Source organism: Petromyzon marinus, chromosome 44 (genome assembly GCF_048934315.1).
Source record: "Petromyzon marinus isolate PM22_M1 ecotype Great Lakes invasive population chromosome 44, UKy_Petmar_22M1.pri1.0, whole genome shotgun sequence".
NCBI classification, from domain to species: Eukaryota; Metazoa; Chordata; class Hyperoartia; order Petromyzontiformes; family Petromyzontidae; genus Petromyzon; species Petromyzon marinus.
Window position 1 is genome coordinate 5419961 of NC_133710.1, and position 25360 is coordinate 5445320.

The 25360-nt window shown below is 58.5% G+C and overlaps 1 protein-coding gene across 3 annotated transcripts in view; it reads right to left on the reverse strand.

Moving 5' to 3' along the window:
* Positions 1–25360, reverse strand: part of LOC116951870 (zinc-regulated GTPase metalloprotein activator 1-like) — a 139458-nt gene that overhangs the window by 42289 nt on the left and 71809 nt on the right. For all 3 annotated transcript variants that reach the window (XR_012946864.1, XM_076073964.1, XM_076073965.1), the window contains exons 8-10: positions 8160–8206; positions 7950–8036; positions 6853–6897 (exon numbers count right to left, since the gene is read on the reverse strand). Coding sequence is in view for 2 of the 3 variants with exons in the window: in XM_076073964.1 (XP_075930079.1) it covers positions 6853–6897; positions 7950–8036; positions 8160–8206 (179 nt within the window). In the remaining variant the exon portion in view is untranslated. The remainder of the gene's footprint in view (positions 1–6852; positions 6898–7949; positions 8037–8159; positions 8207–25360) is intronic.

Consider the following 25360-nt stretch of genomic DNA (forward strand, 5'->3'; position numbering starts at 1 on the left):
TTTAAAACACAAAATCATCAAAGTTTTGCTAAATGTGTTTCCTTGGGGGGGGAAACGGGGGGGGGCACTAAATAATGAATACTTAAAATGTGTGAAGGGATTCATCACGATGGCTGTGTTGGACAACGCTGGGTCTGGGTGTCTCTCTCTTAAGGGGTTCATCACGATGGCTGTGTTGGACAACACTGAGTCTGGGTGTCTCTCTCTTAAGGGGTTCATCACGATGGCTGTGTTGGACAACGCTGGGTCTGGGTGTCTCTCTCTCTCTTAAGGGGTTCATCACGATGGCTGTGTTGGACAACGCTGGGTCTGCGTGTCTCTCTCTTAAGGGGTTCATCACGATGGCTGTGTTGGACAACGCTGGGTCTGGGTGTCTCTCTCTCTCTTAAGGGGTTCATCACGATGGCTGTGTTGGACAACGCTGGGTCTGCGTGTCTCTCTCTTAAGGGGTTCATCACGATGGCTGTGTTGGACAACGCTGGGTCTGGGTGTCTCTCTCTTAAGGGGTTCATCACGATGGCTGTGTTGGACAACGCTGGGTCTGGGTGTCTCTATTTGAAGGGGTTCATCACGATGGCTGTGTTGGACAACACTGGGTCTGGGTGTCTCTCTCTTAAGGGGTTCATCACGATGGCTGTGTTGGACAACGCTGGGTCTGGGTGTCTCTCTCTTAAGGGGTTCATCACGATGGCTGTGTTGGACAACGCTGGGTCTGGGTGTCTCTCTCTCTCTCTTAAGGGGTTCATCACGATGGCTGTGTTGGACAACACTGGGTCTGGGTGTCTCTCTCTTAAGGGGTTCATCACGATGGCTGTGTTGGACAACGCTGGGTCTGGGTGTCTCTCTCTCTCTCTCTTAAGGGGTTTATCACGATGGCTATGTTGGACAACACTGGGTCTGGGTGTCTCTCTCTTAAGGGGTTGTGTTGGACAACACTGGGTCTGGGTGTCTCTCTCTTAAGGGGTTCATCACGATGGCTGTGTTGGACAACGCTGGGTCTGGGTGTCTCTCTCTTAAGGGGTTCATCACGATGGCTATGTTGGACAACACTGGGTCTGGGTCTCTCTCTCTCTCTCTCTTAAGGGGTTTATCACGATGGCTGTGTTGGACAACACTGGGTCTGGGTGTCTCTCTCTCTTAAGGGGTTCATAATGGCCACAGGAATGCGGAATTCACTTAGTAAGTAACTTTTAAGTTTCGTTGGGGAAATATATAACAGGCGACGTTCCGGGCAGTGACCTTCCTCAGATGTTAGCTTTGAAGAGAATAAAACTTGGGCTGCCTTCATCACTTGGTGAGGAATGATATTGGGGGGGGGGGGGGGTGGGTGCAGAGTGGGTTGACGAGGGGGGGGGGGCGTTGGGATTAATTGGCAGCGTGGCAGGGGGGAGGGGGAGACGAGGGAGGGGGGACGAGGGGGGGGGGCTCTTAATGGATCCACAATCACAGGGAGCTATCACAGGGGTGGGAAGGCACAAACTGTATGCAAATGAGATCGATTTTAGATTAAATTTTTTACCAATGATGAATTATTCCCGCGCGTCTCCGTCCGGCCCTGCCGCTATGGAGACGGAGGGCTGGAAGACGCGCGGGACGACGCGCAGGCAAAGGCAAAGATCCCCCGGGTAGCCCGTCGCAGGCGGTCTGGACTCGATGGGCTCATTTAAGGCCCAGTCAACCTAGGGGAGCTACGACACTGGGCTCGGATAATAATCGCCGCCGATGTTAGCCGTGGCCGGGAGTCGAAGCGCTGTTAGCGAGCAGCACCTGTGAAGGGGGTGGGTGGCCAGCACCACGCCCGGCCGCCTTTGTCTCCCCAGTGGCGATGTTTGCTAGACACCGCACCAGGTACTCATTTGATGCTGAGTCGACCTAGGGGAGGGCCAGGACCGGTTGAGATAATCGTCACCGGTGTTGGCCGTGAGTGGGAATCGAACCCGGGTCTCCACATATACAAGTAGGTACACACACACACACATGTGTAGGTACACACACACACATGTGTAGGTACACACACACACATGTGTAGGTACACACACACACATGTGTAGGTACACACACATACACATGTGTAGGTACACACACACATGTGTAGGTACACACACACATGTGTAGGTACACACACACATGTGTAGGTACACACACACATGTGTAGGTACACACACACACATGCGTAGGTACACACACACACACATGTGTAGGTACACACACACACATGTGTAGGTACACACACACACATGTGTAGGTACACACACACACGCATGTGTAGGTACACACACACACGCATGTGTAGGTACACACACACATGTGTAGGTACACGCATGTATAGGTACACACACACACATGCGTAGGTACACACACACATGCGTAGGTACACACACACATGCGTAGGTACACACACACACGCATGTGTAGGTACACACACACACGCATGTGTAGGTACACACACACATGTGTAGGTACACACACGCATGTGTAGGTACACACACACACATGTGTAGGTACACACACACACATGTGTAGGTACACACACACACATGTGTAGGTACACACACACACACACACGTGTAGGTACACACACACACGTGTAGGTACACACACACACACACATGTGTAGGTACGCGTGTGTGTGTATATATATACACGTACGTACGATGTACGCACGCACACAAAGTGTAATTACCAACGAATTGCGAATAACACAACTGATTACAACTTCTGTGCGCAGATAACTAATGTGAGCCAAATATAAAAAAAAAATCCCCCAATTTTTATTCTATCAATCTTTGGGAGCGCGTGATATTTTTAAGCATAATTACATCTACAAATATTCGGCGAGAGACAAATTGAGAGATAAATCATTTTGCACAAACAATTTAGGCCGGTCCCGGGAAAAGGAAAAAAGAAAGAATCAAATAACAACGTGAATATTAAGAAGGGATGGGAGCGTAGAGTGTGGATAGGAGATGTAGCGGGGAGGGGGGGGAGTGGTGGCGCAACGGTTAGCGCGCAGCGCTACGAATCGGGCGGCCCGAGTTCGAATCCCGCTCACGGCCGCCAACACCGATGGCGATCATCCGAACCGGTCGTGGGCCCTTCCAATGAGCAGAGTACACATCGCCACGAGGGAGACAAAGGCGGCAGGGTGCGGTGCCGGCCAACCCACCTACCCACCCGTACCGGCCTTCACACAGGTGGTGTGTTGGCCTTCATATAGATGCCGTGCCGGCCTTCATGTAGGTGCCGTGCCGGCCTTCACATGGGTGCCGTGCCGGCCTTCACATAGGTGCCGTGCCGGCCTTCACATCGGTGCCGTGCCGGCCTTCACATCGGTGCCGTACCGGCCTTCACATAGGTGCCGTGCTGGCCTTCACATAGGTGCCGTGCCGGCCTTCACATCGGTGCCGTGCCGGCCTTCACATCGGCGCTGCTGCTCGCGAACAGCGCTTGGACCAAGAGCCCGTGCGTGGGCGGGGTAAGCGGTTCTGGCGAGAGCGATTGACCCGCTTCTCGGCGTGAGATGTCGGCCTCGGCCTAACCCGAAACCATCGTCGCTTCAGGGTGGACAAATCGAGTTGTCCATCGATGAAGAGTTTGCTGCCCTTCCCGCGCACCTCCCGTGAGCACGGGCGGCTACGTACGCCGGCGGGGGAAGGAGTTCAACGTGCGTGCGGAGCTCGCAGAGTAACCAGCGCGTCCGGCGTGGCCCCGTTGCGGCAGTGTCAGCGTCGGTGCGCTTGGTTAAACGGGCGGAACAGTTCAGGCACGCGGCACGAACCGTCTGGCGCCGCCTGGTGCACGGGAGGCCGTGGCGTTCGATCCCCGACCGCGACGCCCCCGGGGCGAATCGGGAGTTTGCGTGTGACTTTTCCGACGGGCCCTCCGGGTTTTTATTTCCCCTCCGCGTTCGGAATCGACGCAAGCGGCGGTTCAGGGCCACGCGGCCGCTGCGATGGATGTGTCGCCGCCGCTGCCAACGGAGCTACACCACCGCGTTGGGGCGCCTCGTTGCCCGCTACAGTGACGACGACGATGACGACGACGACGATGACGACGACGATGACGACGACGACGATGACGACGACGACGATGACGACGACGACGATGACGACGACGATGACGACGACGACGATGACGATGACGACGATGACGACGATGACGACGACGAGCGTGGTAGGGGCGGCACGATCCGTCAACATCGCGTCCGGTGGCGGAGCGAGCCACGAGCGCCCCACCCCCCCCCCCCCCGAGATTCCGTGCCGATTAGCGATGGGGTGGGGGGCCGGAGAGAAGCCCCCCACCAACGCCACCGTGTAAGCCTCTCTCGCGGGGGCTGTCGGGGGCCAAGCGCTGCTAGCGAGTGGCAAATATGATGGGGGTGATGGGGGTGATGGGGGTGATGGTGATGGGAGTGATGGGGGTGATGGGGGTGATGGGGGTGATGGTGATGGGAGTGATGGGAGTGATGGGGGTGATGGAGGTGATGGAGGTGATGGGGGTGATGGGGGTGATGGGGGTGATGGAGGTGATGGGGGTGATGGGGGTGATGGGAGTGATCGAAGTGATGGGAGTGATGGGGGTGATGAGAGTGATGGGAGTGATGGGGGTGATGGGAGTGATGGGAGCGATGGGGGTGATGGGGGCGATGGGGGTGATGGGAGTGATGGGAGCGATGGGAGCGATGGGAGTGATGGGGGTGATGGGAGTGATGGGAGTGATGGGAGTGATGGGGGTGATGGGAATGATGGGGGTGATGGGGGTGATGGGGGTTATGGGGGTGATGGGAGTGATGGGGGTGATGGGGGTGATGGGGGTGATGGGAGTGATGGGGGTGATGGGGGTGATGGGAGTGATGGGGGTGATGGGAGTGATGGGGGTGATGGGAGTGATGGGGGTGATGGGAGTGATGGGAGTGATGGGAGTGATGAGGGTGATGGGGGTGATGGAAGTGATGGGGGTGATGGGGGTGATGGGGGTGATGGGAGTGATGGGAGTGATGGGGGTGATGGGAGTGATGGGAGTGATGGGGGTGATGGGGGTGATGGGAGTGATGGGAGTGATGGGGGTGATGGGAGTGATGGGGGTGATGGGGGTGATGGGAGTGATGGGGGTTATGGGGGTGATGGGAGTGATGGGGGTGATGGGAGCGATGGGAGCGATGGGAGCGATGGGAGCGATGGGAGTGATGGGGGTGATGGGAGTGATGGGAGTGATGGGGGTGATGGGGGTGATGGGAATGATGGGGGTGATGGGGGTTATGGGGGTGATGGGAGTGATGGGGGTGATGGGGGTGATGGGGGTGATGGGAGTGATGGGGTGATGGGGCTGATGGGAGTGATGGGGGTGATGGGAGTGATGGGGGTGATGGGGGTGATGGGAGTGATGGGGGTGATGGGAGTGATGGGAGTGATGGGAGTGATGAGGGTGATGGGGGTGATGGAAGTGATGGGGGTGATGGGGGTGATGGGAGTGATGGGGGTGATGGGAGTGATGGGAGTGATGGGGGTGATGGGGGTGATGGGAGTGATGGGAGTGATGGGGGTGATGGGAGTGATGGGGGTGATGGGAGTGATGGGGGTGATGGGAGTGATGGGGGTGATGGGGGTGATGGGAGTGATGGGAGTGATGGGGGTGATGGGGGTGATGGGAGTGATGGGAGTGATGGGAGTGATGAGGGTGATGGGAGTGATGGGAGTGATGGGAGTGATGAGGGTGATGGGAGTGATGGGAGTGATGGAAGTGATGGGGGTGATGGGAGTGATGGGAGTGATGGGAGTGATGGGAGTGATGAGGGTGATGGGAGTGATGGGAGTGATGGGAGTGATGAGGGTGATGGGAGTGATGGGAGTGATGGAAGTGATGGGGGTGATGGGAGTGATGGGGGTGATGGGAGTGATGGGGGTGATGGGAGTGATGGGAGTGATGGGGGTGATGGGGGTGATGGGAGTGATGGGAGTGATGGGGGTGATGGGAGTGATGGGGGTGATGGGAGTGATGGGGGTGATGGGGGTGATGGGAGTGATGGGAGTGATGGGGGTGATGGGGGTGATGGGAGTGATGGGAGTGATGGGAGTGATGAGGGTGATGGGAGTGATGGGAGTGATGGAAGTGATGGGGGTGATGGGAGTGATGGGAGTGATGGGAGTGATGAGGGTGATGGGAGTGATGGGAGTGATGGAAGTGATGGGGGTGATGGGAGTGATGGGAGTGATGGGGGTGATGGGGGTGATGGGAGTGATGGGAGTGATGGGGGTGATGGAGATTATGGGGGTGATGGGGGTGATGGGAGTGATGGGGTTTATGGGGGTGATGGGGGTGATGGGGGGCGATGGGGGTGATGGGGGCGATGCGACGTGTCACACCGTGACGAGGTGCCGGGATCATCTTCCAGGCCGAGTCCACCTCAGGGCACCCCCGAGGAGGCCCAAACAAAGACAAAGACTCCACCACCACGAGCGGCCTCGGCGGGACCGTCGGGCCAAGCTGATGACGTTCACGGGCGCCACCGACGAGGCCGGCGCCTCGTGCCGGGGGGTGGCGCGAGGCAGACAGCCACCCCCCACCCCCGCGCGCCCGGCCGCCTTTGTCTCCCCCGGCGGCGACGCTCACCGCGCACCGCGCCGGGCGCTCGCTGGAGGCCGAGTCGACTCAGCGAAGACCCCCAGGGCCGGTCCAGATTCCCGTCACCGGTGAGTTGGTGGCGGTGGCCGTGAGCGGGGAACCGAACTCGCGCCATAGCCGAGGGCGGGGGGGGGCTTCGTGGCACCAACCACCACCACCACCACTCCGCCCCCCCCCCCCCGTGCCCCCCCCCCAACCCCCCACCCCCCGCCCCTCCGTGCCGGCTCTCACCTCGATCGCTGCGTCTCTTGGAGTTTGGCGAGGGCGTTGATGTTCCTGGAAAACAACAGCAGCAGCAGCAGCGGCAGCAGCGGCAGCAGCGTGTGATCAACAGCGGGCCGCTTGAAAGTTACAGCGCTGCTCGCCCCAGAGATTTGTTGTTGTTGTTGTTGTTTGTTGTTGTTGTTGTTTGTTGTTGTTGTTGTTTGTTGTTGTTGTTGTGAGAGAGAGAGAGGGAGCTGCGCTCACACTCGCTCGCTGCGTTTATTTACGCCCGCCTGCTGCTACACACAAAGACAAAGGTCCCCCACCACCACCACCCCCCCCCGTGTAGCCTGTGACAGACTGTTGGGGCAAGTGCTGCTAGCGAGCGAGCACCTGTGAAGCCCCGGCACGGCACACACGAGGGGGTGGGTGGCCAGCACCACGCCCGGCCGCCTTTGTCTCCCCCCAGTGTTGACCATTTACACAGCGGTTGCACAACACCGCCCCGATTGCCCATCGAGGCTACCCGGGGGAGCTTTGCCTTTGCGCATGAATTGCGTTGCCGCACGGAAACTCTTCATGACGTTTGAAGATGCGCCAATCATAGTGGCCACCCCTGACCGAGTAGTGATGGCGAACGGGGATGCTCATAGCGGCTGATGGCTATGACGATGATGGGGATGATGGGGATGATGGGGATGATGAAAACGTCGCTGACGGTTTGTGAAAAATGTACGCTGTGGATGGTGCTGCCAAAGGTAACGCTGACGACATTGTTGCTGATGATGACAATAACGATGCTGACGATGGTGACGATGGTGATGCTGCTGCCGATGTTGTTGCCGCTGATGATGTTGGTGCTGATGATGCCGCTGCTGATGTTGCCACTGATGCTGCTGCTGATGATGCTGATGATGCTGCTGATGTTTCCACTGATGATATTGTTGCTGATGATGACAATAACGATGCTGACGATGGTGATGCTGCTGCCGATGTTGTTGCCGCTGATGATGTTGTCGCTGATGATGCCGCTGATGATGATGCTGCTGCTGATGTTTCCACTGATGATGTTGTTGCTGATGATGCTGCTGATGATGCTGCTGCTGCCGATACAAGTCTGGTACCTGATGAGGGCTGTGAGTCGGCCGAGCTCTGCGCGAGGAACCAGGTCGGTTTTGTTCAGTAGGATGACGTCGGCAAGCGCCACCTGTCTGCCCACACAACAACAACAACAACGACAATAACAACAACAATTATAACAACAATGACTTCAACAACAACAGCGACAACAATACCAACACCACCTCCAGCACCACCTAAACGCCGCGTCTCACCTGGTGGCTTCGTTGAGGGCTCCGTCCGCACGCTCCTCCGTCAGGTGCTGAGCAAACGAAACGGAAAGAATCCGGTGAGACGACGGGCAAAGACAAAGATCCCCCGTGTAGCCTCGACCAGACTGTTGGGGGCAAGTGCTGTTAGCGAGCAGCGCCTATGAAGGCCGGCACGGCACACGAGGGGGTGGGTGGCCACCACCACCGCCCGGCCGCCTTTGTCTCCCTCGTGGCGATGTTTACACATCGCTCCGGGCGATCATTTGAGGCCGAGTCGACCTAGGGGAGGCCCAGGGACCGGTTCAGATAATCGTCACCGGTGTTGGCCGTGAGCGGGAATCGAACTCGGGTCGCCGGGTTTCTTAGCGCAGCGTAGCGCTAACCACTACACTATCGCTCCCCGTGGGTGGACGGATGACCAGACGAGTGGACGGACGGACCGATCTACAGACGGACGGACGGAGGGACAGGCGGACAAATGGAGAAGCGGACAGAGCGACGAACGACACGACGAATTCAACGGACAGCACAGGCAGACGGACGGACGGACGGTGGCTCCGACATTCGGTTTGGGTTGCGAGACTTTGTTTTAGTTTCGCTCGCCGTGGCGGGGGGGTGGGGGACGGAAACAAAACGTGGAAATCGATCGGTGGCGATGATCGGCGGTGACGCGCACGCGGGGTCGCTCGAAGGAATTCGCGAACGGCGCCTGAAACGCTCCTCACGACGCTGACATCGCCGTGATCGTGCGAGCTGTCGCCGTGATCGTGCGGGCTGTCGCCGTGATCGTGCGGGCTGATCGTGCGAGATGTCACTGTGATCGTGCGGGCTGTCACCATGATCGTGCGAGCTGTCACTGTGATCGTGCGGGCTGATCGTGCGGGCTGTCACTGTGATCGTGCGGGCTGATCGTGCGGGCTGTCACTGTGATCGTGCGGGCTGATCGTGCGGGCTGTCACTGTGATCGTGCGGGCTGATCGTGCGGGCTGTCACTGTGATCGTGCGAGCTGTCACCGCGAGGACCCAGTCGAGGGAATGGGCCCGCGGAGAGTTTAATTGCTAATTGGCACTCATCAATTTTACAAGCGTCTCTTGGCAATTAGCGCAACTAAATATATAAAACATTTTTTATTTTACCAGGCAAGGCCCACCGCTGAGCTACGTAGCTCTTTTTCAGAAGCAACCTGGCCACAAATGATAGCTCAACGAAGTGGCTTATCACGTGAGCATTTATAGCAGCCAAATGCTCTACACACGTGACGTTGCTTACAAACGTGGAGGGAAAAACCGGAGGACCCGGAGAAAAGTCCACGTGACCACTGGAAAAGAGACACGCAAACTCCAAATATGCAGGCGCCAGGGTTGGGAGTGAACTCACGACCTCCTGCATACCGGGCGAGGTAATAAACATCTCACCACCGTGGTGCCGCTTATGACGATGGAGTGCGCCGGCATAGTGGAGTTTCAGTGTCCAAATGTAAGTATTGTTGGGGATTTGTATTTTTAACGACAGTTTGGTATCTTTTATTTGCTCTTGGCAAACTGTCGGGGTAATTTTTCACGGTGCGATCATTTGACGCGTGCTCTCAAAGATGTGACGTCGCCCGATAGGAAAGCAAGAAAGTGATGTCATACGAGTGACGTCATTTCCTGTGCCGTCAATCCGAAACGATGAGGATGACATCCCCCGTCAGCAGCAGTCAAAATGTTCAAGTCAGGACGATGTCGACTTGTAAAGCTGTGCTGTCACCACCGCAGATCGCTCGCTCGCTCTCAGAGAGAGAGGACGACTCAGAGAGAGAGGACGACTCAGAGAGAGAGAGGGCGACTCAGGGAGAGAGGACGACTCAGAGAGAGAGGGCGACTCAGGGAGAGAGGACGACTCAGGGAGAGAGGACGACTCAGAGAGGACGACTCAGAGAGAGAGAGGACGACTCAGAGAGAGAGAGGACGACTCAGAGAGAGAGGACGACTCAGAGAGAGAGGAGGACTCAGAGATAGAGGACGACTCAGAGAGAGAGGACGACTCAGAGAGAGAGAACGACTCAGAGAGAGAGGACGACTCAGAGAGAGAGGACGACTCAGGGGGAGAGGACGACTCAGAGGGAGAGGACGACTCAGGGGAGAGGACGACTCAGAGAGAGAGAGGACGACTCAGTGGGAGAGGACGACTCAGAGAGAGAGGACGACTCAGAGAGAGAGAGGACGACTCAGAGAGAGAGGGCAACTCAGAGTGAGAGAGGACGACTCAGAGAGAGAGAGAGGACGACTCAGAGAGAGAGAGGACGACTCAGAGAGAGAGGACGACTCAGAGAGAGAGGACGACTCAGGGAGAGAGGACGACTCAGAGAGGACGACTCAGAGAGAGAGAGAGAGAGGACGACTCAGAGAGAGAGAGGACGACTCAAAGAGAGGACGACTCAGAGAGAGAGGAGGACTCAGAGAGAGAGGACGACTCAGAGAGAGAGGACGACTCAGAGAGAGAGAACGACTCAGAGAGAGAGGACGACTCAGAGAGAGAGGACGACTCAGGGGGAGAGGACGACTCAGGGGGAGAGGACGACTCAGGGGGAGAGGACGACTCAGAGAGAGAGAGGACGACTCAGTGAGAGAGGACGACTCAGTGGGAGAGGACGACTCAGAGAGAGAGGGCAACTCAGAGTGAGAGAGGACGACTCAGAGAGAGAGGACGACTCAGAGAGAGAGAGGACGACTCAGAGAGAGAGGACGACTCAGAGAGAGAGGACGACTCAGAGAGAGAGGACGACTCAGAGAGAGACGGCGACTCAGAGAGAGAGAGAGAGGGGACGACTCAGAGAGAGAGGACGACTCAGAGAGAGAGGACGACTCAGAGAGAGACGGCGACTCAAAGAGAGAGGGAGAGAGGGCGACTCAGAGAGAGAGGACGACTCAGAGAGAGAGGACGACTCAGAGAGAGAGAGGGCGACTTAGAGAGAGAGGACGACTCAGAGAGAGAGAGAGAGAGAGGACGACTCAGAGAGAGGACGACTCAGAGAGAGAGGACGACTCAGAGAGAGAGGACGACTCAGAGAGAGAGGATGACTCAGAGAGAGACACGGGACGACTCAGAGAGAAAGGACGACTCAGAGAGAGAGGACGACTCAGAGAGAGAGAGGACGACTCAGAGAGAGAGGACGACTCAGAGAAAGAGGACGACTCAGAGAGAGAGGACGACTCAGAGAGAGAGGGCGACTCAGAGAGGACGACTCAGAGAGGACGACTCAGAGAGAGAGGACGACTCAGAGAGAGAGAGGAGGACTCAGAGAGAGGACGACTCAGAGAGAGAGAGGGCGACTCAGAGAGAGAGGACGACTCAGAGAGGACGACTCAGAGAGAGAGGGCGACTCAGAGAGGACGACTCAGAGAGAGAGGACGACTCAGAGAGAGAGGACGACTCAGAGAGAGACACGGGACGACTCAGAGAGAGAGGACGACTCAAGAGAGAGAGGACGACTCAGAGTTGAGAGAGGACGACTCAGAGAGGACGACTCAGAGAGAGAGGACGACTCAGAGAGAGAGGACGACTCAGAGAGAGAGGACGACTCAGAGAGAGAGGACGACTCAGAGAGAGGGCGACTCAGAGAGGACGACTCAGAGAGAGAGGACGACTCAGAGAGAGAGAGGACGACTCAGAGAGAGGACGACAGACAGAGAGGACGACTCAGAGAGAGAGGACGACTCAGAGAGAGAGAGGAGGACTCAGAGAGAGGACGACTCAGAGAGAGAGGGCGACTCAGAGAGAGAGAGGACGACTCAGAGAGGACGACTCAGAGAGGACGACTCAGAGAGAGAGGACGACTCAGAGAGAGAGGGCGACTCAGAGAGAGAGGGCGACTCAGAGAGGACGACTCAGAGAGAAAGGACGACTCAGAGAGAGAGAGGGCGACTCAGAGAGGACGACTCAGAGAGAGGACGACTCAGAGAGAGAGAGGACGACTCAGAGAGAGAGAGGACGACTCAGAGAGGACGACTCAGAGAGAGAGGACGACTCAGAGAGGACGACTCAGAGAGAGAGGACGACTCAGAGAGAGAGGACGACTCAGAGAGGACGACTCAGAGAGGACGACTCAGAGAGAGAGGACGACTCAGAGAGGACGACTCAGAGAGGACGACTCAGAGAGAGAGGACGACTCAGAGAGAGAGGACGACTCAGAGGCGCCAGGAGGAGAAACCACAGAGGCAGCAACGGCCACGCGGTGAGCCACCGAAAATCCTTGCCCAAGCTCTGTGGGCCTATATATATGTGTGTGTGTGAAGGTGTTGTCGGTCAATCAACGAGAGTGAACACGTGCGGGAGGAAACCGGAGCGCACGGATAAAACCCACGCGGGCGAGGGGGAAACGCTCGATTCGAACAAAGGCGGTGGTCACCGTTATCGCTGCGCATTCATATGCGCTTCTGCGGGCGTCTGGAACGCTCTTCCCTCCGATATTAGGAAGCCACTGGAGCTATGCACTTTTAAGTCATCTCGATTGAAAACTAATTTCTTTTGAACGGCGTTGTGCGTTGAGTTTATTGTCCTTCCCCCAGCGCCTACGATTAGGATGGTTGGCTACGTACGGTGAGAAATAAGTTCAATGTACATACATATTCCTCACGGAAGGAACAGATGGATATTAGTTCACACTTTGCTGTACCGCCTTCTCCTGGTGATCCAGGGTACGGCTCCTACTCGCAGGAAGGGACTTTTGCGATAACATCGATCCACCAACCTCCACAGCGCCGGACTACAGGCGACGGTGTAGCCAGCACCGGCATACAGGCGGTGTAGCCAGCACCGGCATACAGGCGGTGTACCTAGCACCGGCATACAGGCGGTGTACCTAGCACCGGCATACAGGCGGTGTACCCAGCACCGGCATACAGGCGGTGTACCCAGCACCGCATACAGGCGGTGTACCTAGCACCGGCATACAGGCGGTGTACCTAGCACCGGCATACAGGCGGTGTAGCCAGCACCGGCATACAGGCGGTGTAGCCAGCACCGGCATACAGGCGGTGTACCTAGCACCGGCATACAGGCAGTGTACCCAGCACCGGCATACAGGCGGTGTACCTAGCACCGGCATACAGGCGGTGTAGCCAGCACCGGCATACAGGCGGTGTACCTAGCACCGGCATACAGGCGGTGTAGCCAGCACCGGCATACAGGCGGTGTAGCCAGCACCGGCATACAGGCGGTGTACCTAGCACCGGCATACAGGCGGTGTAGCCAGCACCGGCATACAGGCGGTGTAGCCAGCACCGGCATACAGGCGGTGTACCTAGCACCGGCATACAGGCGGTGTACCCAGCACCGGCATACAGGCGGTGTACCGGTGCTGGCCATACAGGCGGTGTACCTAGCACCGGCATTACAGGCGGTGTACCTAGCACCGGCATACAGGCGGTGTAGCCCAGAACCGGCATACAGGCGGTGTAGCCAGCACCGGCATACAGGCGGTGTACCTAGCACCGGCATACAGGCAGTGTACCCAGCACCGGCATACAGGCGGTGTACCTAGCACCGGCATACAGGCGGTGTAGCCAGCACCGGCATACAGGCGGTGTACCTAGCACCGGCATACAGGCGGTGTAGCCAGCACCGGCATACAGGCGGTGTAGCCAGCACCGGCATACAGGCGGTGTACCTAGCACCGGCATACAGGCGGTGTAGCCAGCACCGGCATACAGGCGGTGTAGCCAGCACCGGCATACAGGCGGTGTACCTAGCACCGGCATACAGGCGGTGTACCCAGCACCGGCATACAGGCGGTGTACCCAGCACTGGCATACAGGCGGTGTACCTAGCACCGGCATACAGGCGGTGTACCTAGCACCGGCATACAGGCGGTGTACCTAGCACCGGCATACAGGCGGTGTAGCCAGCACTGGCATACAGGCGGTGTAGCCAGCACCGGCATACAGGCGGTGTACCTAGCACCGGCATACAGGCAGTGTACCCAGCACCGGCATACAGGCGGTGTACCTAGCACCGGCATACAGGCGGTGTAGCCAGCACCGGCATACAGGCGGTGTACCTAGCACCGGCATACAGGCGGTGTAGCCAGCACCGGCATACAGGCGGTGTAGCCAGCACCGGCATACAGGCGGTGTACCTAGCACCGGCATACAGGCGGTGTAGCCAGCACCGGCATACAGGCGGTGTAGCCAGCACCGGCATACAGGCGGTGTACCTAGCACCGGCATACAGGCGGTGTACCCAGCACCGGCATACAGGCGGTGTACCCAGCACTGGCATAAAGGCGGTGTACCTAGCACCGGCATACAGGCGGTGTACCTAGCACCGGCATACAGGCGGTGTAGCCAGCGCCGGCATACAGGCGGTGTACCCAGCGCCGGCATACAGGCGGTGTACCCAGCGCCGGCATACAGGCGGTGTAGCCAGCACCGCCGCCCGGCTAATCGTCCGTTTCACTTGGATCAGAGAGATGGGGAGTGAAGGAGAGAGAGAGAATTTACAAGGGCAGGAGAGGGCGGGAGAGTTATGGGATAGCAGGCGGCAGAAATCCTGCGCACGTAGCGCGAAATCTGGAGTCGGTTTCTGTCTGCAATGTCCTTTTAGTTTCTTACGAGATGGAGAGAGAGAGCGAGAGCGAGGGAGATAAACGAGAGTGAGTGACAGAAAGGGAACGAGAAAGAGAGAGCGACGGAGTGGGAGAGCGGGAGGGCCAGAGAGAGAGAGTGAGTGACAGAAAACGAGAGCGAGAGAGAACGAGAGAGCGTGAAAGACCAAGAGAGTGGGAGAGAGAGGGATCGAGAGAAAGTGGGAGAGCCAGAGAGAGAGGGCCAGAGAGAAAGAGAGTGAGTGACAGAAAACGAGAGCGAGAGAGAACGAGAGAGCGTGAAAGACCAAGAGAGTGGGAGAGAGAGGGATCGAGAGAGAGTGGGAGAGCCAGAGAGAGAGAGAGAGGGCGCGAGGGAGAGAGTGTGAGAGCGACAAGGGCAGGAGATGGAAGCGCGTGGCGGTGGGGGGCGCGGTGTGCTGGGGAGAGCCGCCCGTTCGTCGCTCGCAGACCGGCGGAGGAGATAATATCAGATTTGCCGCGAATAATGGACCGCGTTTGTGTCCCTCGGCCGCCGCGGCCGCCGCGGGCGGAACGCCTCGCTGGGCCGCGGCTTCTTCATCATCCGCGGCGCTCCCCCGAGACGCGGCGGGCAGGGGGGGAGCCGCGTCGAGCGCGGCACGGCGCGGCACGGCGGCCGCAGCTTGCCACCTCGTTTGGCCGTAATTAGAAAATTAATATTTTACACGCACGCCGTGACGATCCCATTAAAGCGATATCAATTATGCCGTCTGTTTCAATTTCGCCACCGCTTTCCTCACGGCCCCCCCCCCTCCTCGTGCCCCCCCCCCGTGCCCCCCGTGTCCCCCCCACCCCCCCCCGTGCGAGGCAGCGTGAGGGCGGGCCGAGTGACGGCTCGCGAGATGAAGGGTAAAGAGATTTGCGTCGCCGCGCTATGACATTGTGCGTTTTACGACGTGGGTGTGTGTGCACGCGTGTCTGTGTGTGTGCGTCTGTGTGTGCGTCTGTGTGTCTGTGTGTGCGTGTGTGCGTGTGTCTGTGTGTGTGCGTGTGTGCGTGAATGCGTGTGCGCGTGTGTGCGCGCGTGTGTGAGTGCGTGAGTGCGTGCGTGAGTGCGTGTGTTTGTGTGTTTGTGAGTGAGTGCGCGAGCGGTTCCTGATTTGGGGAGCGGTGGCACGGCGGTTAGGGCACTCACTGCGCTCCGAACCCGACGACCGGAGTTCGGTTCCCGCTCACGGCCAACGCCGACGACGATTATCTGAACCTGTCCTGGGCCTCCCGCCGTAGGTCGACTGAGCCTCAAATGAGTACCTGTTGCGGTGTGTAAATATCGCGAATGGGGAGACAAAGGCGGCCGGGCGCGGTGCTGGCCACCCATCCCCTCATGCGCCGTGCCGACCTTCATAGCTGCTCGCTAGCAGCACTTGCCCCAACAGTCTGTTAAGGCTACACGGGGGATCTTTGTCTTTGTTCACTTGTGTACCTATGGGTGAGCAGACCGCGTGCGTCTATACACGCAAACGGTGACGACGATGATGACGACGATGATGATGACGATGATGATGATGACGATGATGATGACGATGATGATGGTGGCGGTTGGGTAAGTTAAGGTGAGGGTTGGGGTGAAGGTGGGGGTGGGGGTGTGAGGGTGGGGTGAGGGGTGGGGGGTGGGGGGTGAGGGTGGGGGTGAGGGTGGGGGTGAGGGTGGGGGTGAGGGTGGGGGTGGAGGGTGGGGGTGAGGTGAAGGTGGGGGTGAGGGTGGGGGTGAAGGTGAGGGTGGGGGTGAGGGTGGGGGTGAGGGTGGGGGTGAGGGTGGGGGTGGAGGGTGGGGGTGAGGGTGGGGGTGAAGGTGGGGGTGAAGGTGAGGGTGGGGGTGAGGGTGGGGGTGAGGGTGGGGGTGAGGGTGGGGGTGGGGGTGAGGGTGGGGGTGAGCGTGGGGGTGAAGGTGGGGGTGGGGGTGAGGATGGGGGTGAGGGTGGGGGTGAGGTGGGGGTGAGGGTGGGGTGAGGGTGGGGGTGAGGGTGGGGGTGAAGGTGGGGGTGAAAGTGGGGTGGGGTGAAGGTGGGGGTGAGGGTGGGGGTGAGGGTGGGGGTGAGGGTGAGGGTGGGGGTGAGGGTGGGGGTGAGGGTGGGGGTGGGGGTGAGTGTGAGGGTGGGGTGAGGGTGGGGGTGAGGGTGGGGGTGGGGGTGAGGGTGGGGGTGAGGGTGGGGGTGAGGGTGGGTGAAGGTGGGGTGAGGGTGGGGGTGGGGGTGAGGGTGAGGGTGGGGGTGAGGGTGGGGGTGAGGTGGGGGTGGGGGTGAGCGTGGGGGTGAGGGTGGGGGTGAGGGTGGGGTGAAGGTGGGGTGAAGGTGGGGTGAGGGTGGGGGTGGAGGTGAGGGTGGGGGTGAGGGTGGGGGTGAGGGTGGGGTGAGAGTGGGGGTGAAGGTGAGGGTGAGGGTGGGGGTGAGGGTGGGGGTGAGGGTGGGGGTGAGGGTGGGGGTGAGGGTGGGGTTGAGGCTGGGAGTGAAGGTGAGGGTGGGGGTGAGGGTGGGGGTGAGCGTGGGGGTGGGGGTGAGGGTGGGGTTGGGGTGGGGGTCAAGGTGGGGGTCGAGGTCGAGGTGGGGGTCGAGGTCGAGGTGGGGGCTACTGACGATGACCACGGCAATAAAAACGAACAACAACAACAACAAAGTCACGGTAAGAGCGGCGGTGGCGGCGTCGTCGGAGTAGGAGGAGGGAGAGAGTAAGAATGAAATGAAAAAGTGAGAGGGAGGAGGAGGAGGAGAGCGAGTGGGGAGATCTGGGCGAGCTGCAGGGAGCGTGGGGCGAGACGGTAATTGATCGGGGTCGGCCCGGACGGCCGCAGAGTGGACAGGTTGACAAATTTTCGTTCCGTGCCGACTGAAACGCCCCCCCTCCCCCCCCCCCTCCTCCTCCCCCCTCCCCCCATTCATTTCCCGGAGCAGAAATGGGGATTCTCCACTCGACCTCCCACTAACGGGGCACTCCCGCGGCGAGCGACTACCGGAGCCCCCCCCCCCCACAACCCCCCCCACACCCCCCCACACCCCCCCCCATACCCCTCGACATCAACCCCCATCCCGCAGCTCTCATCTGCTGCGCCACGCTCCACCAAAGCCCGTCGGATGACGCATCGCCTGCTCCGTCCACCACTGGTCATGTGGCGCTGCGTATCCCACCCCCACACCACCACCATCACCCCACTACCACCACCACCCCACCACCACCACCACACCACCACCACCACACCACTACCATCACCCCACCACCATCACCCCACTACCACCACCACCCCACCACCATCAACACCCCAATCCTCATCCCATCATTATCATCATCACTCCATCATGATGATCACCCCACCATTAATACTCCACTACCACCATCATCCCCACCACCACACCTCACCCACAAGGTAGCCCTCCACCGTAATCTCGGCCGGAGGTCATCAGGTCCACCTTGCGCGCGTTCCACCCTTGATCTCCACCCTTGATCTCCACCCTTGATCACCACCTTGATCTCCACCATTGATCTCCACCCTTGATCTCCACCCTTGATCTCCACCCTTGATCTCCACCCTTGATCTCCACCCTTAGCCCCCCCTTAGCCCCCCCCGCCCCCCCCCCCGGGCAGGGATTGTGAACAACGCTCCCTGGGGGTGGCGGGGGTCAGGGGAGCGACTCCATCACACGGAGAGGCCGCTGCGTTGCGCCGCGTCCCTCCGCATGCTGCTACAGATGGCGAAGAGCGAGGTGACGGTGGCCGGGCGGTGCGGTCAAGTCGCCCGGCGGGGGAGGGGCGGGCCGGCGGGGAGCGTTAGGGGACGGCGGCGAAGCCTGGGTTCGCGGTTGCCCGCGGCGACGCCCGTGGCAACGGCGCGGATGCTCGCGGCGACGCCCGTGGCAACGGCGCGGTTGCCCGCGGCGACGCCCGTGGCAACGGCGCGGTTGCCCGCGGCGACGCCCGTGGCAACGGCGCGGTTGCTCGCGGCGACGCCCGTGGCAACGGCGCGGTTGCCCGCGGCGACGCCCGTGGTAACGGCGCGGTTGCCCGCGGCGACGCCCGTGGCAACGGCGCGGATGCTCGCGGCGCACGCCCGTGGCAACGGCGCGGTTGCCCGCGGCGACGCCCGTGGCAACGGCGCGGTTGCTCGCTGCCGGCAGTTGCCGGCAGCGACCTTGGCGGTGAACGTGACAACGCGCGGTGGCCGAGCACCTTGACCCACCCTGTCCGCCTTTGTCTCCCCGCTGGCGATGTTTACGACACACCGCACCAGGAACTCATTTGAGGACGAGTCCACCGAGGGGAAGAGGCCCGGGACCGGTTCAGATAATCGTCACTAAGTGCAGGCCGTGAGCAGGAATCGAACCCGGATCGCCGGCTTCGTAGTGCAGAGCGCTAACCGCTGCACCACCGCTCCACACCACCACAATCATCCCTAACCTCACCACCACCACTACACCGACCTCCACCACCGCAACCACCCCTACCCTCACCACCATCACCAAAACAGCAAACTCCTCCACGTATCCCCCACCCCACCACCACATAGCCACGACAAATGGCCTCTTTTCGGTTACCACGCATTGATTAATATTTTACATTTCATTATCTACGTCTATTAGTGGCCAAAATGAGACGATAAATCACGGCGTCTGGGCGACACGCCCGGGCCGCTGTGGCTGAACACACAGAGGGGTCCCGTCTAGCACACACAAGCACGCACGCACACGCACGCACGCGCATGTACACGCACGCACACACGCACACGCACCATCACTCGCCCCGTCTCTGATTCATCACCACCACCACCTGCACCAGCTACACCACCAGTAGCACCACCACGACCATCAACAATATCCCCCCAGCACCACCACCACCCCCAGCAGCTCCACCAGCGCCACCAGCACCACCACCAGCACCTCCAAAGACAAAGATCCCCCGTATAGACTTAACAGACTGTTGGGGCAAGTGTTGTTAGCGAGCACCTATAAAGGCCGGCACGGCACACGAGGGGATGGGTGGCCAACACCACGCCCGGCCGCCTTTGTCTCCCTGGTGGCGATGTTTACACACCACACCAGGTACTCATTTGAGGCTTAGTCGACCTAGGGGAGGCCCAGGACCGGTTCAGATAATCGTCAATGGTGTTGGCTGTGAGCAGGAATAAAACCCGGGTCGCCAGGTTGGTAGTGCAACGCGCTAACCGCTACACTACCACTCCCCAGATAGGTAAGATAGTGAGTGGGTGAGTTAGATAGTGAGTGGTTGAGTTAGATAGTGAGTGGGTGAGTTAGATAGTGAGTGGGTGAGTTAGATAGTGAGTGAGTTAGATAGTGAGTGGGTGAGTTAAATAGTGAGTGGGTGAGTTAGATAGTCAGTGGGTGAGTTAAATAGTGAGTGGGTGAGTTATATAGTGAGTGAGTTAGATAGTGGGTGAGTTAGATAGTGAGTGGGTGAGTTAGATAGTGAGTGGGTGAGTTAAATAGTGAGTTAAATTGTCAGTGGGTGAGTTAGATAGTGAGTGGGTGAGTTAAATAGTGAGTTAGATAGTGAGTGGGTGAGTTAGATAGTGAGTGAGATAGTGAGTGAGTGAGTTAGATAGTGAGTGAGATAGTGAGTGGGTGAGTTAGATAGTGAGTGAGTTAGATAGTGAGTGAGTTAGATAGTGAGTGAGATAGTGAGTGGGTGAGTTAGATAGTGAGTGAGTTAGATAGTGAGTGAGATAGTGAGTGAGTGAGTTAGATAGTGAGTGAGTTAGATAGTGAGTGGGTGAGATAGTGAGTGGGTAAGTTAGATAGTGAGTGAGTTAGATAGTGAGTGAGATAGTGAGTGAGTGAGTTAGATAGTGAGTGAGTTCAATAGTGAGTGGGTGAGATAGTGAGTGGGTAAGTTAGATAGTGAGTGAGTTAGATAGTGAGTGAGATAGTGAGTGGGTGAGTGAAAGTGAACGAGCGGGCGAGCGTTGACGTGACAGGCAGTGTTGGTTGCCCGCCGACACCAGCACGCAGGCCCAAGACCAGGCGGTCAGTGTCCCGTCGAGGCCACGGGTGGAAGAGGCTCAACGAGCGACGCTCACGGGAACGCTCACCGCGCCGGTAGCGTCAGAAGGGCGACACGGAGGTGACGGTCTACGGGTGAGCATGCCGGACCGTCATCCATCACCCCCATTGGAGCGGGCATTCCTCTTGGACACCTCCCATCCTTTGGCCGTTCTTCCACAACCGGTCTCGTCCACCGGCCATCACCTCGCCTCGAGCGATACGTCCCACCTCAACCGAGCCCCTCTCATCATCGCCATCATCATCATCAGCCATGGTTCTATCCACCGCTGGATGAAGGCCTTTCCCAGACCCGTTGCCATCTCTCGTGGTGCAGTGGGGAGAGAGGGGGAGGACGAGCGGAGCACGGGAGAGTGGCGGAGGAGAGAGGGGAGAGTGTCGGTGAGGGAGGGGGTGAGAGAAGGAGGGGAGTGTGGGTGAGGGAGGGAGGGGCTGGGTGAGGGAGGGGGTGAGGGGAGGGAGGGGAGTGTGGGTGAGGGAGGAGAGAGGGTGAGAGAAGACAGAGAGAGAGAGCAGGTGAGTGAGTGGGGGGGAGGGTGCCGGGAGGCGAGGAGTGCGAGTGGGGGGGGTGCGAGTTGGGGGGGGGGGGTGCGAGTGTGTGTGGGGGGGGGGGGTGTGTGTGGGGGGGGGGTGTGTGTGTGTGGGGGGGGTGTTTACTGCGGGGCGAGGGGAGTCTGCGTTCCGCGCCGCGCGTTCACGCCGAGTGTTGCGGGCCTGATGAACGCGAGTCGTGATAGAGGGAGACAGGCGGTGGGGCTTGCCGCGGTGGGCGCTGATGCGAGCCGGCCGGCCCGGCCCGGCCCGGCCTGCCGCACGTGGAGGAGGAGGCCCAGGTGGGTGGGAAGATGTTGCTGCTGCTGTTGTTGTTGTGGCTGTTGTGTTTTTTTTCGGGGCGGTTATCGGTGGTGGTGGTGGTGGGGTTTGGTTGGGTGAGCGGGTGGCGTGAGGCTGTTGACGGTGGTGGATGTGGCTGTGCGATTAAAGTGGTAGAGGCCACGATCGATGTGGTGATGTGGCTGGGTTTGTGGTGGTGGCGGCGGTGGTGGTAGTTGTGGGCTTGGTGGGTGGGTGTTGGTGGTAGTGTTGATGGTGGTGGATGTGATGACGGTGGCAACGGTAATGAGGGATTGGTGGTGGTGGTGATGGAGGTAGTGATGACAGAAGTGATGGTTGGGAAAGCAGTGGTGGTGATAATTCGAGAGGTTGTGGCGGTGGAGGTGAAAATGGTGATGGGGGAGGTTTTGGCGGTAGTGGTGGTGTAAACGGTGGTGATCAAGGTGGTGATGGTGGTGATGGCGGCAGTGTCATGGTGGCAGTGTGATGGTGGTGATGGTGGCAGTGTGATGGTGGTGATGGTGGCAGTGTGATGGTGGTGGTGGCAGTGTGATGGTGATGGAGGCAGTGTGATGATGGTGGTGATGGTGGCAGTGTGATGGTGGTGGTGATGGTGGCAGTGTGATGATGGTGGTGATGGTGGCAGTGTGATGGTGGTGGCAGTGTGATGGTGGTGCGGTGGTTGACTGAATTTCGGTGCTGGTGGATTGTGGCGGGGTATAGTGGCAGAGGTGATATCACATCGGGGTGGTGGCGATTGATGACGATAGTTTGAAGTTTATTTTGACTTGTTACACAGATGATGATGGTGATGATGATTCCATGTCGCCAGTTACCCGGCGATATTGCACGGGAGATCCGTGGTGCTGTGTGAGCACAGCAGCAGTAGCAACACAAAGACAAATACATGGACGTTGCAGAGAAACGGCGTACGGGGGTCCTTAATGAATATTGCACAACTAACGAGGTGTCTATGATGATGATGATGGTGGTGGTTGTTGTTGTTACGAGTGTTGTTGATGCGGAGTATTTGCGCACTGCTGTAAATTGCCACACGGCGACAAGCAACTTTGTTGAGCTGTCATTTGTGACGACGGACAGTCCGCTTCTGAGAAAGAGCCACGTATACATAGCGGGACCTTGGCTGGTAAAATAAATTTTAAAAAAACCAACATTGTTTAAACGTAGTTGGGGTCGTGGTAGGTGGTTAAGAGTATTGTTGATTGTGTAGGGCCCGTGGTGGTTGTTGGTGGTGGGGAGGGAGCTGTGGGTTGGAGGGGGGTGTGGGGGGGGGTAAGCCAACAGAAATTGAGGGGGGAGGTGGTGGAGGGGAGGGGGGTGGTGGTGGGGAGGGGGGTGGAGGGAGGTGGTGATGATGGTGGTGCGATCGTCACTCTAATGAGGAAGCCCAACCTCCAAACATTTGTGCTACTAATGACGCGTACAGTTACTTACAACACATCCATTACGGTAATTACTGCGCCTGACGCGCGTTCGAGGAGGAGGTGAGGAGAGGTTGGCACACTCACAGCCCCTCCTCGCAACGCCACACTGCCCCCCCCCCCTCTCTCTTTGTACCACTACGATCAGAGGAAACAAGAAGAGGCTCGGTGAAGTTGGCACTTTGCTTCGTTCATCATTTCGTTGTTTTTTTATGCTTTGCTTTATGTAACCCCCCCCCCTTTTTTATAATGAAAGATTTAAGAAAATATTTCTCGCTCTGATCTCCTTACCCCTTCCCTCTCTCTCTCTCTCTACCCCCTCTCTTCCTACTCCATGTCGCTCTCTCTCTCACTCTCATCTCTCTCTCTCATTCTTATCTCTCTCCAACTCTCTCATCTCTCTCTCTCATTCTCATCTCTCTCTCATTCTCATCTCTCTCCCACACTCTCTCTCTCTCCCCCCACTCTCTCTCCCATCTTCAGGAAACTGGGGTTGCCCTTCTACAACAGCAGCTTCTTATATGGGGGTGGTGCCTTACCTGGCTAACAAGCGCCATGACCTCGCCAACTTCGCCTGTGCTCAGGCGAAGTTGGCGGTGTACAGAACGAGAAAAAAGACGCTGCAAGGTGACACTGACGGCTGCTCTGTGCTGCTTCCAGTGTTCAGGGGCCTGCTCAAGGCGCGGCTCCGGCTGGAGCACGCCACGTACCACACACACGTGTCGGTGATGTGCAGCGCGTCTTCTTCGAACGCTGGGGAGCCGGACAAGCCCCTCTCTGTTACCAGCGTGGACGGCACCACCCCACGTGTTCACCTTCTGAAGCGCTCGCTCGTCACCGTGGCGTGCGCGATGAACACCACCACCACCACGTGACTTTTATTTCGAGTTGTGCGCGGCGCATTTGACGCCACAGCGCGTGAATGTAGAGCGTTTGTTATTTGTGTTGCTGGTGACTTTTGTGTTATTTGTGTTGCTGGTGACTTTGTGTATTTCGTATCGAAATCGCCTCCAGTGCCGTTGCTGCTGGCGGCAATAAAAGTTGTTTAAAAGTCAAAAGTCTACCACACACACACACTCTCTCTCTCTCTCCCACACACTCTCTCTCTCTCTCTCCCCCCGCCGCTCGCCTGGCCGTACATTCATTATGGGACCGCACGCAACTCCGATCTCATTTAACGCAAAATCTGTCCATTCTTTCACCGGCGCTGGCGCTTCTCCGCTGGCCGTGGCTCTGCGCTCTCCGCTGACCGCCAAGGCGACCTCGTCACCAGCAGCGAGATCTCTGCGGCCGCTAAGTGAGCCACACGCAGCCGAGGGGTAGTCACCCCCCCCTCCCCCCTCGCCGGGATAAACGTGTGAGCGTGAAACGCGATCAATCCTCTCGCTCTCCTCTCTCTCTCTCTCTCGTGTTGTGCGTGACGTGTACGGGGCCACAGCGCGCGTTTTGGTAATTGTGCTTGTGTTATTTGTGTTGCTGGTGACTTTGTGTATTTCGTATCGAAATCGCCTGCAGTGCAGTTGCTGCTGGCGGCAATGAAAGTTGTTTAAAAGTTCAAAGTCTCTGACTCTCCTACCCTCCGCCTCCGAAGACGGCGGTGTACAGAACGAGAAATAAAGATGCTGCAAGGTGACACTGACGGCTGCTCTGTGCTGCTTCCAGTGTTCAGAGGCCTGCTCAAGGCGCGGCTCCGGCTGGAGCACGCCACGTACCACACTCACGTGTCGGTGACGTGCAGCGCGTCTTCTTCGAACGCTGGGGAGCCGGACAAGCCCCTCTCTGTTACCAGCGTGGACGGCACCACCCCACGTGTTCACCTTCTGAAGCGCTCGCTCGTCAACGTGGCGTGCGCGATGACCACCACCACCACCACCACGTGACTTTTATTTCGAGTTGTGCGCGGTGCATTAAGCGCCACAGCGCGTGGATTTATAGCGATTGTTATTTGTGTTGCTGGTGAACTGTATTTCGTACCGGAATCACCTCCAGTGCTGTTGCTGCTGGCGGCAATAAAAGTTGTTTAAAAGTCAAAAGTCTCTCTCTCTCTCTCACCCCCTTCTCCTCCCTCACTCTCCAACTCTCTGCCTCCCTCTCACCGACTCAAGGCACGGCTCCCAGCTGGAGCGTGCCTGCCACTCCAATGCATGGGGGAACGCGCGCGTGTTCTTTCAACGGTGGGGCGGGTGGTGGAGGGGGGGCGGGAAGCGGTCAAGCCCTCTGCACCGCCGCAAACGGCATCCTTGAGTTCGCTTTGCAACGAGCTCGGTGGTCGTGCTGGACGTGGCAGGTGTTTGTGTTGCACGCGGCACGTGCAG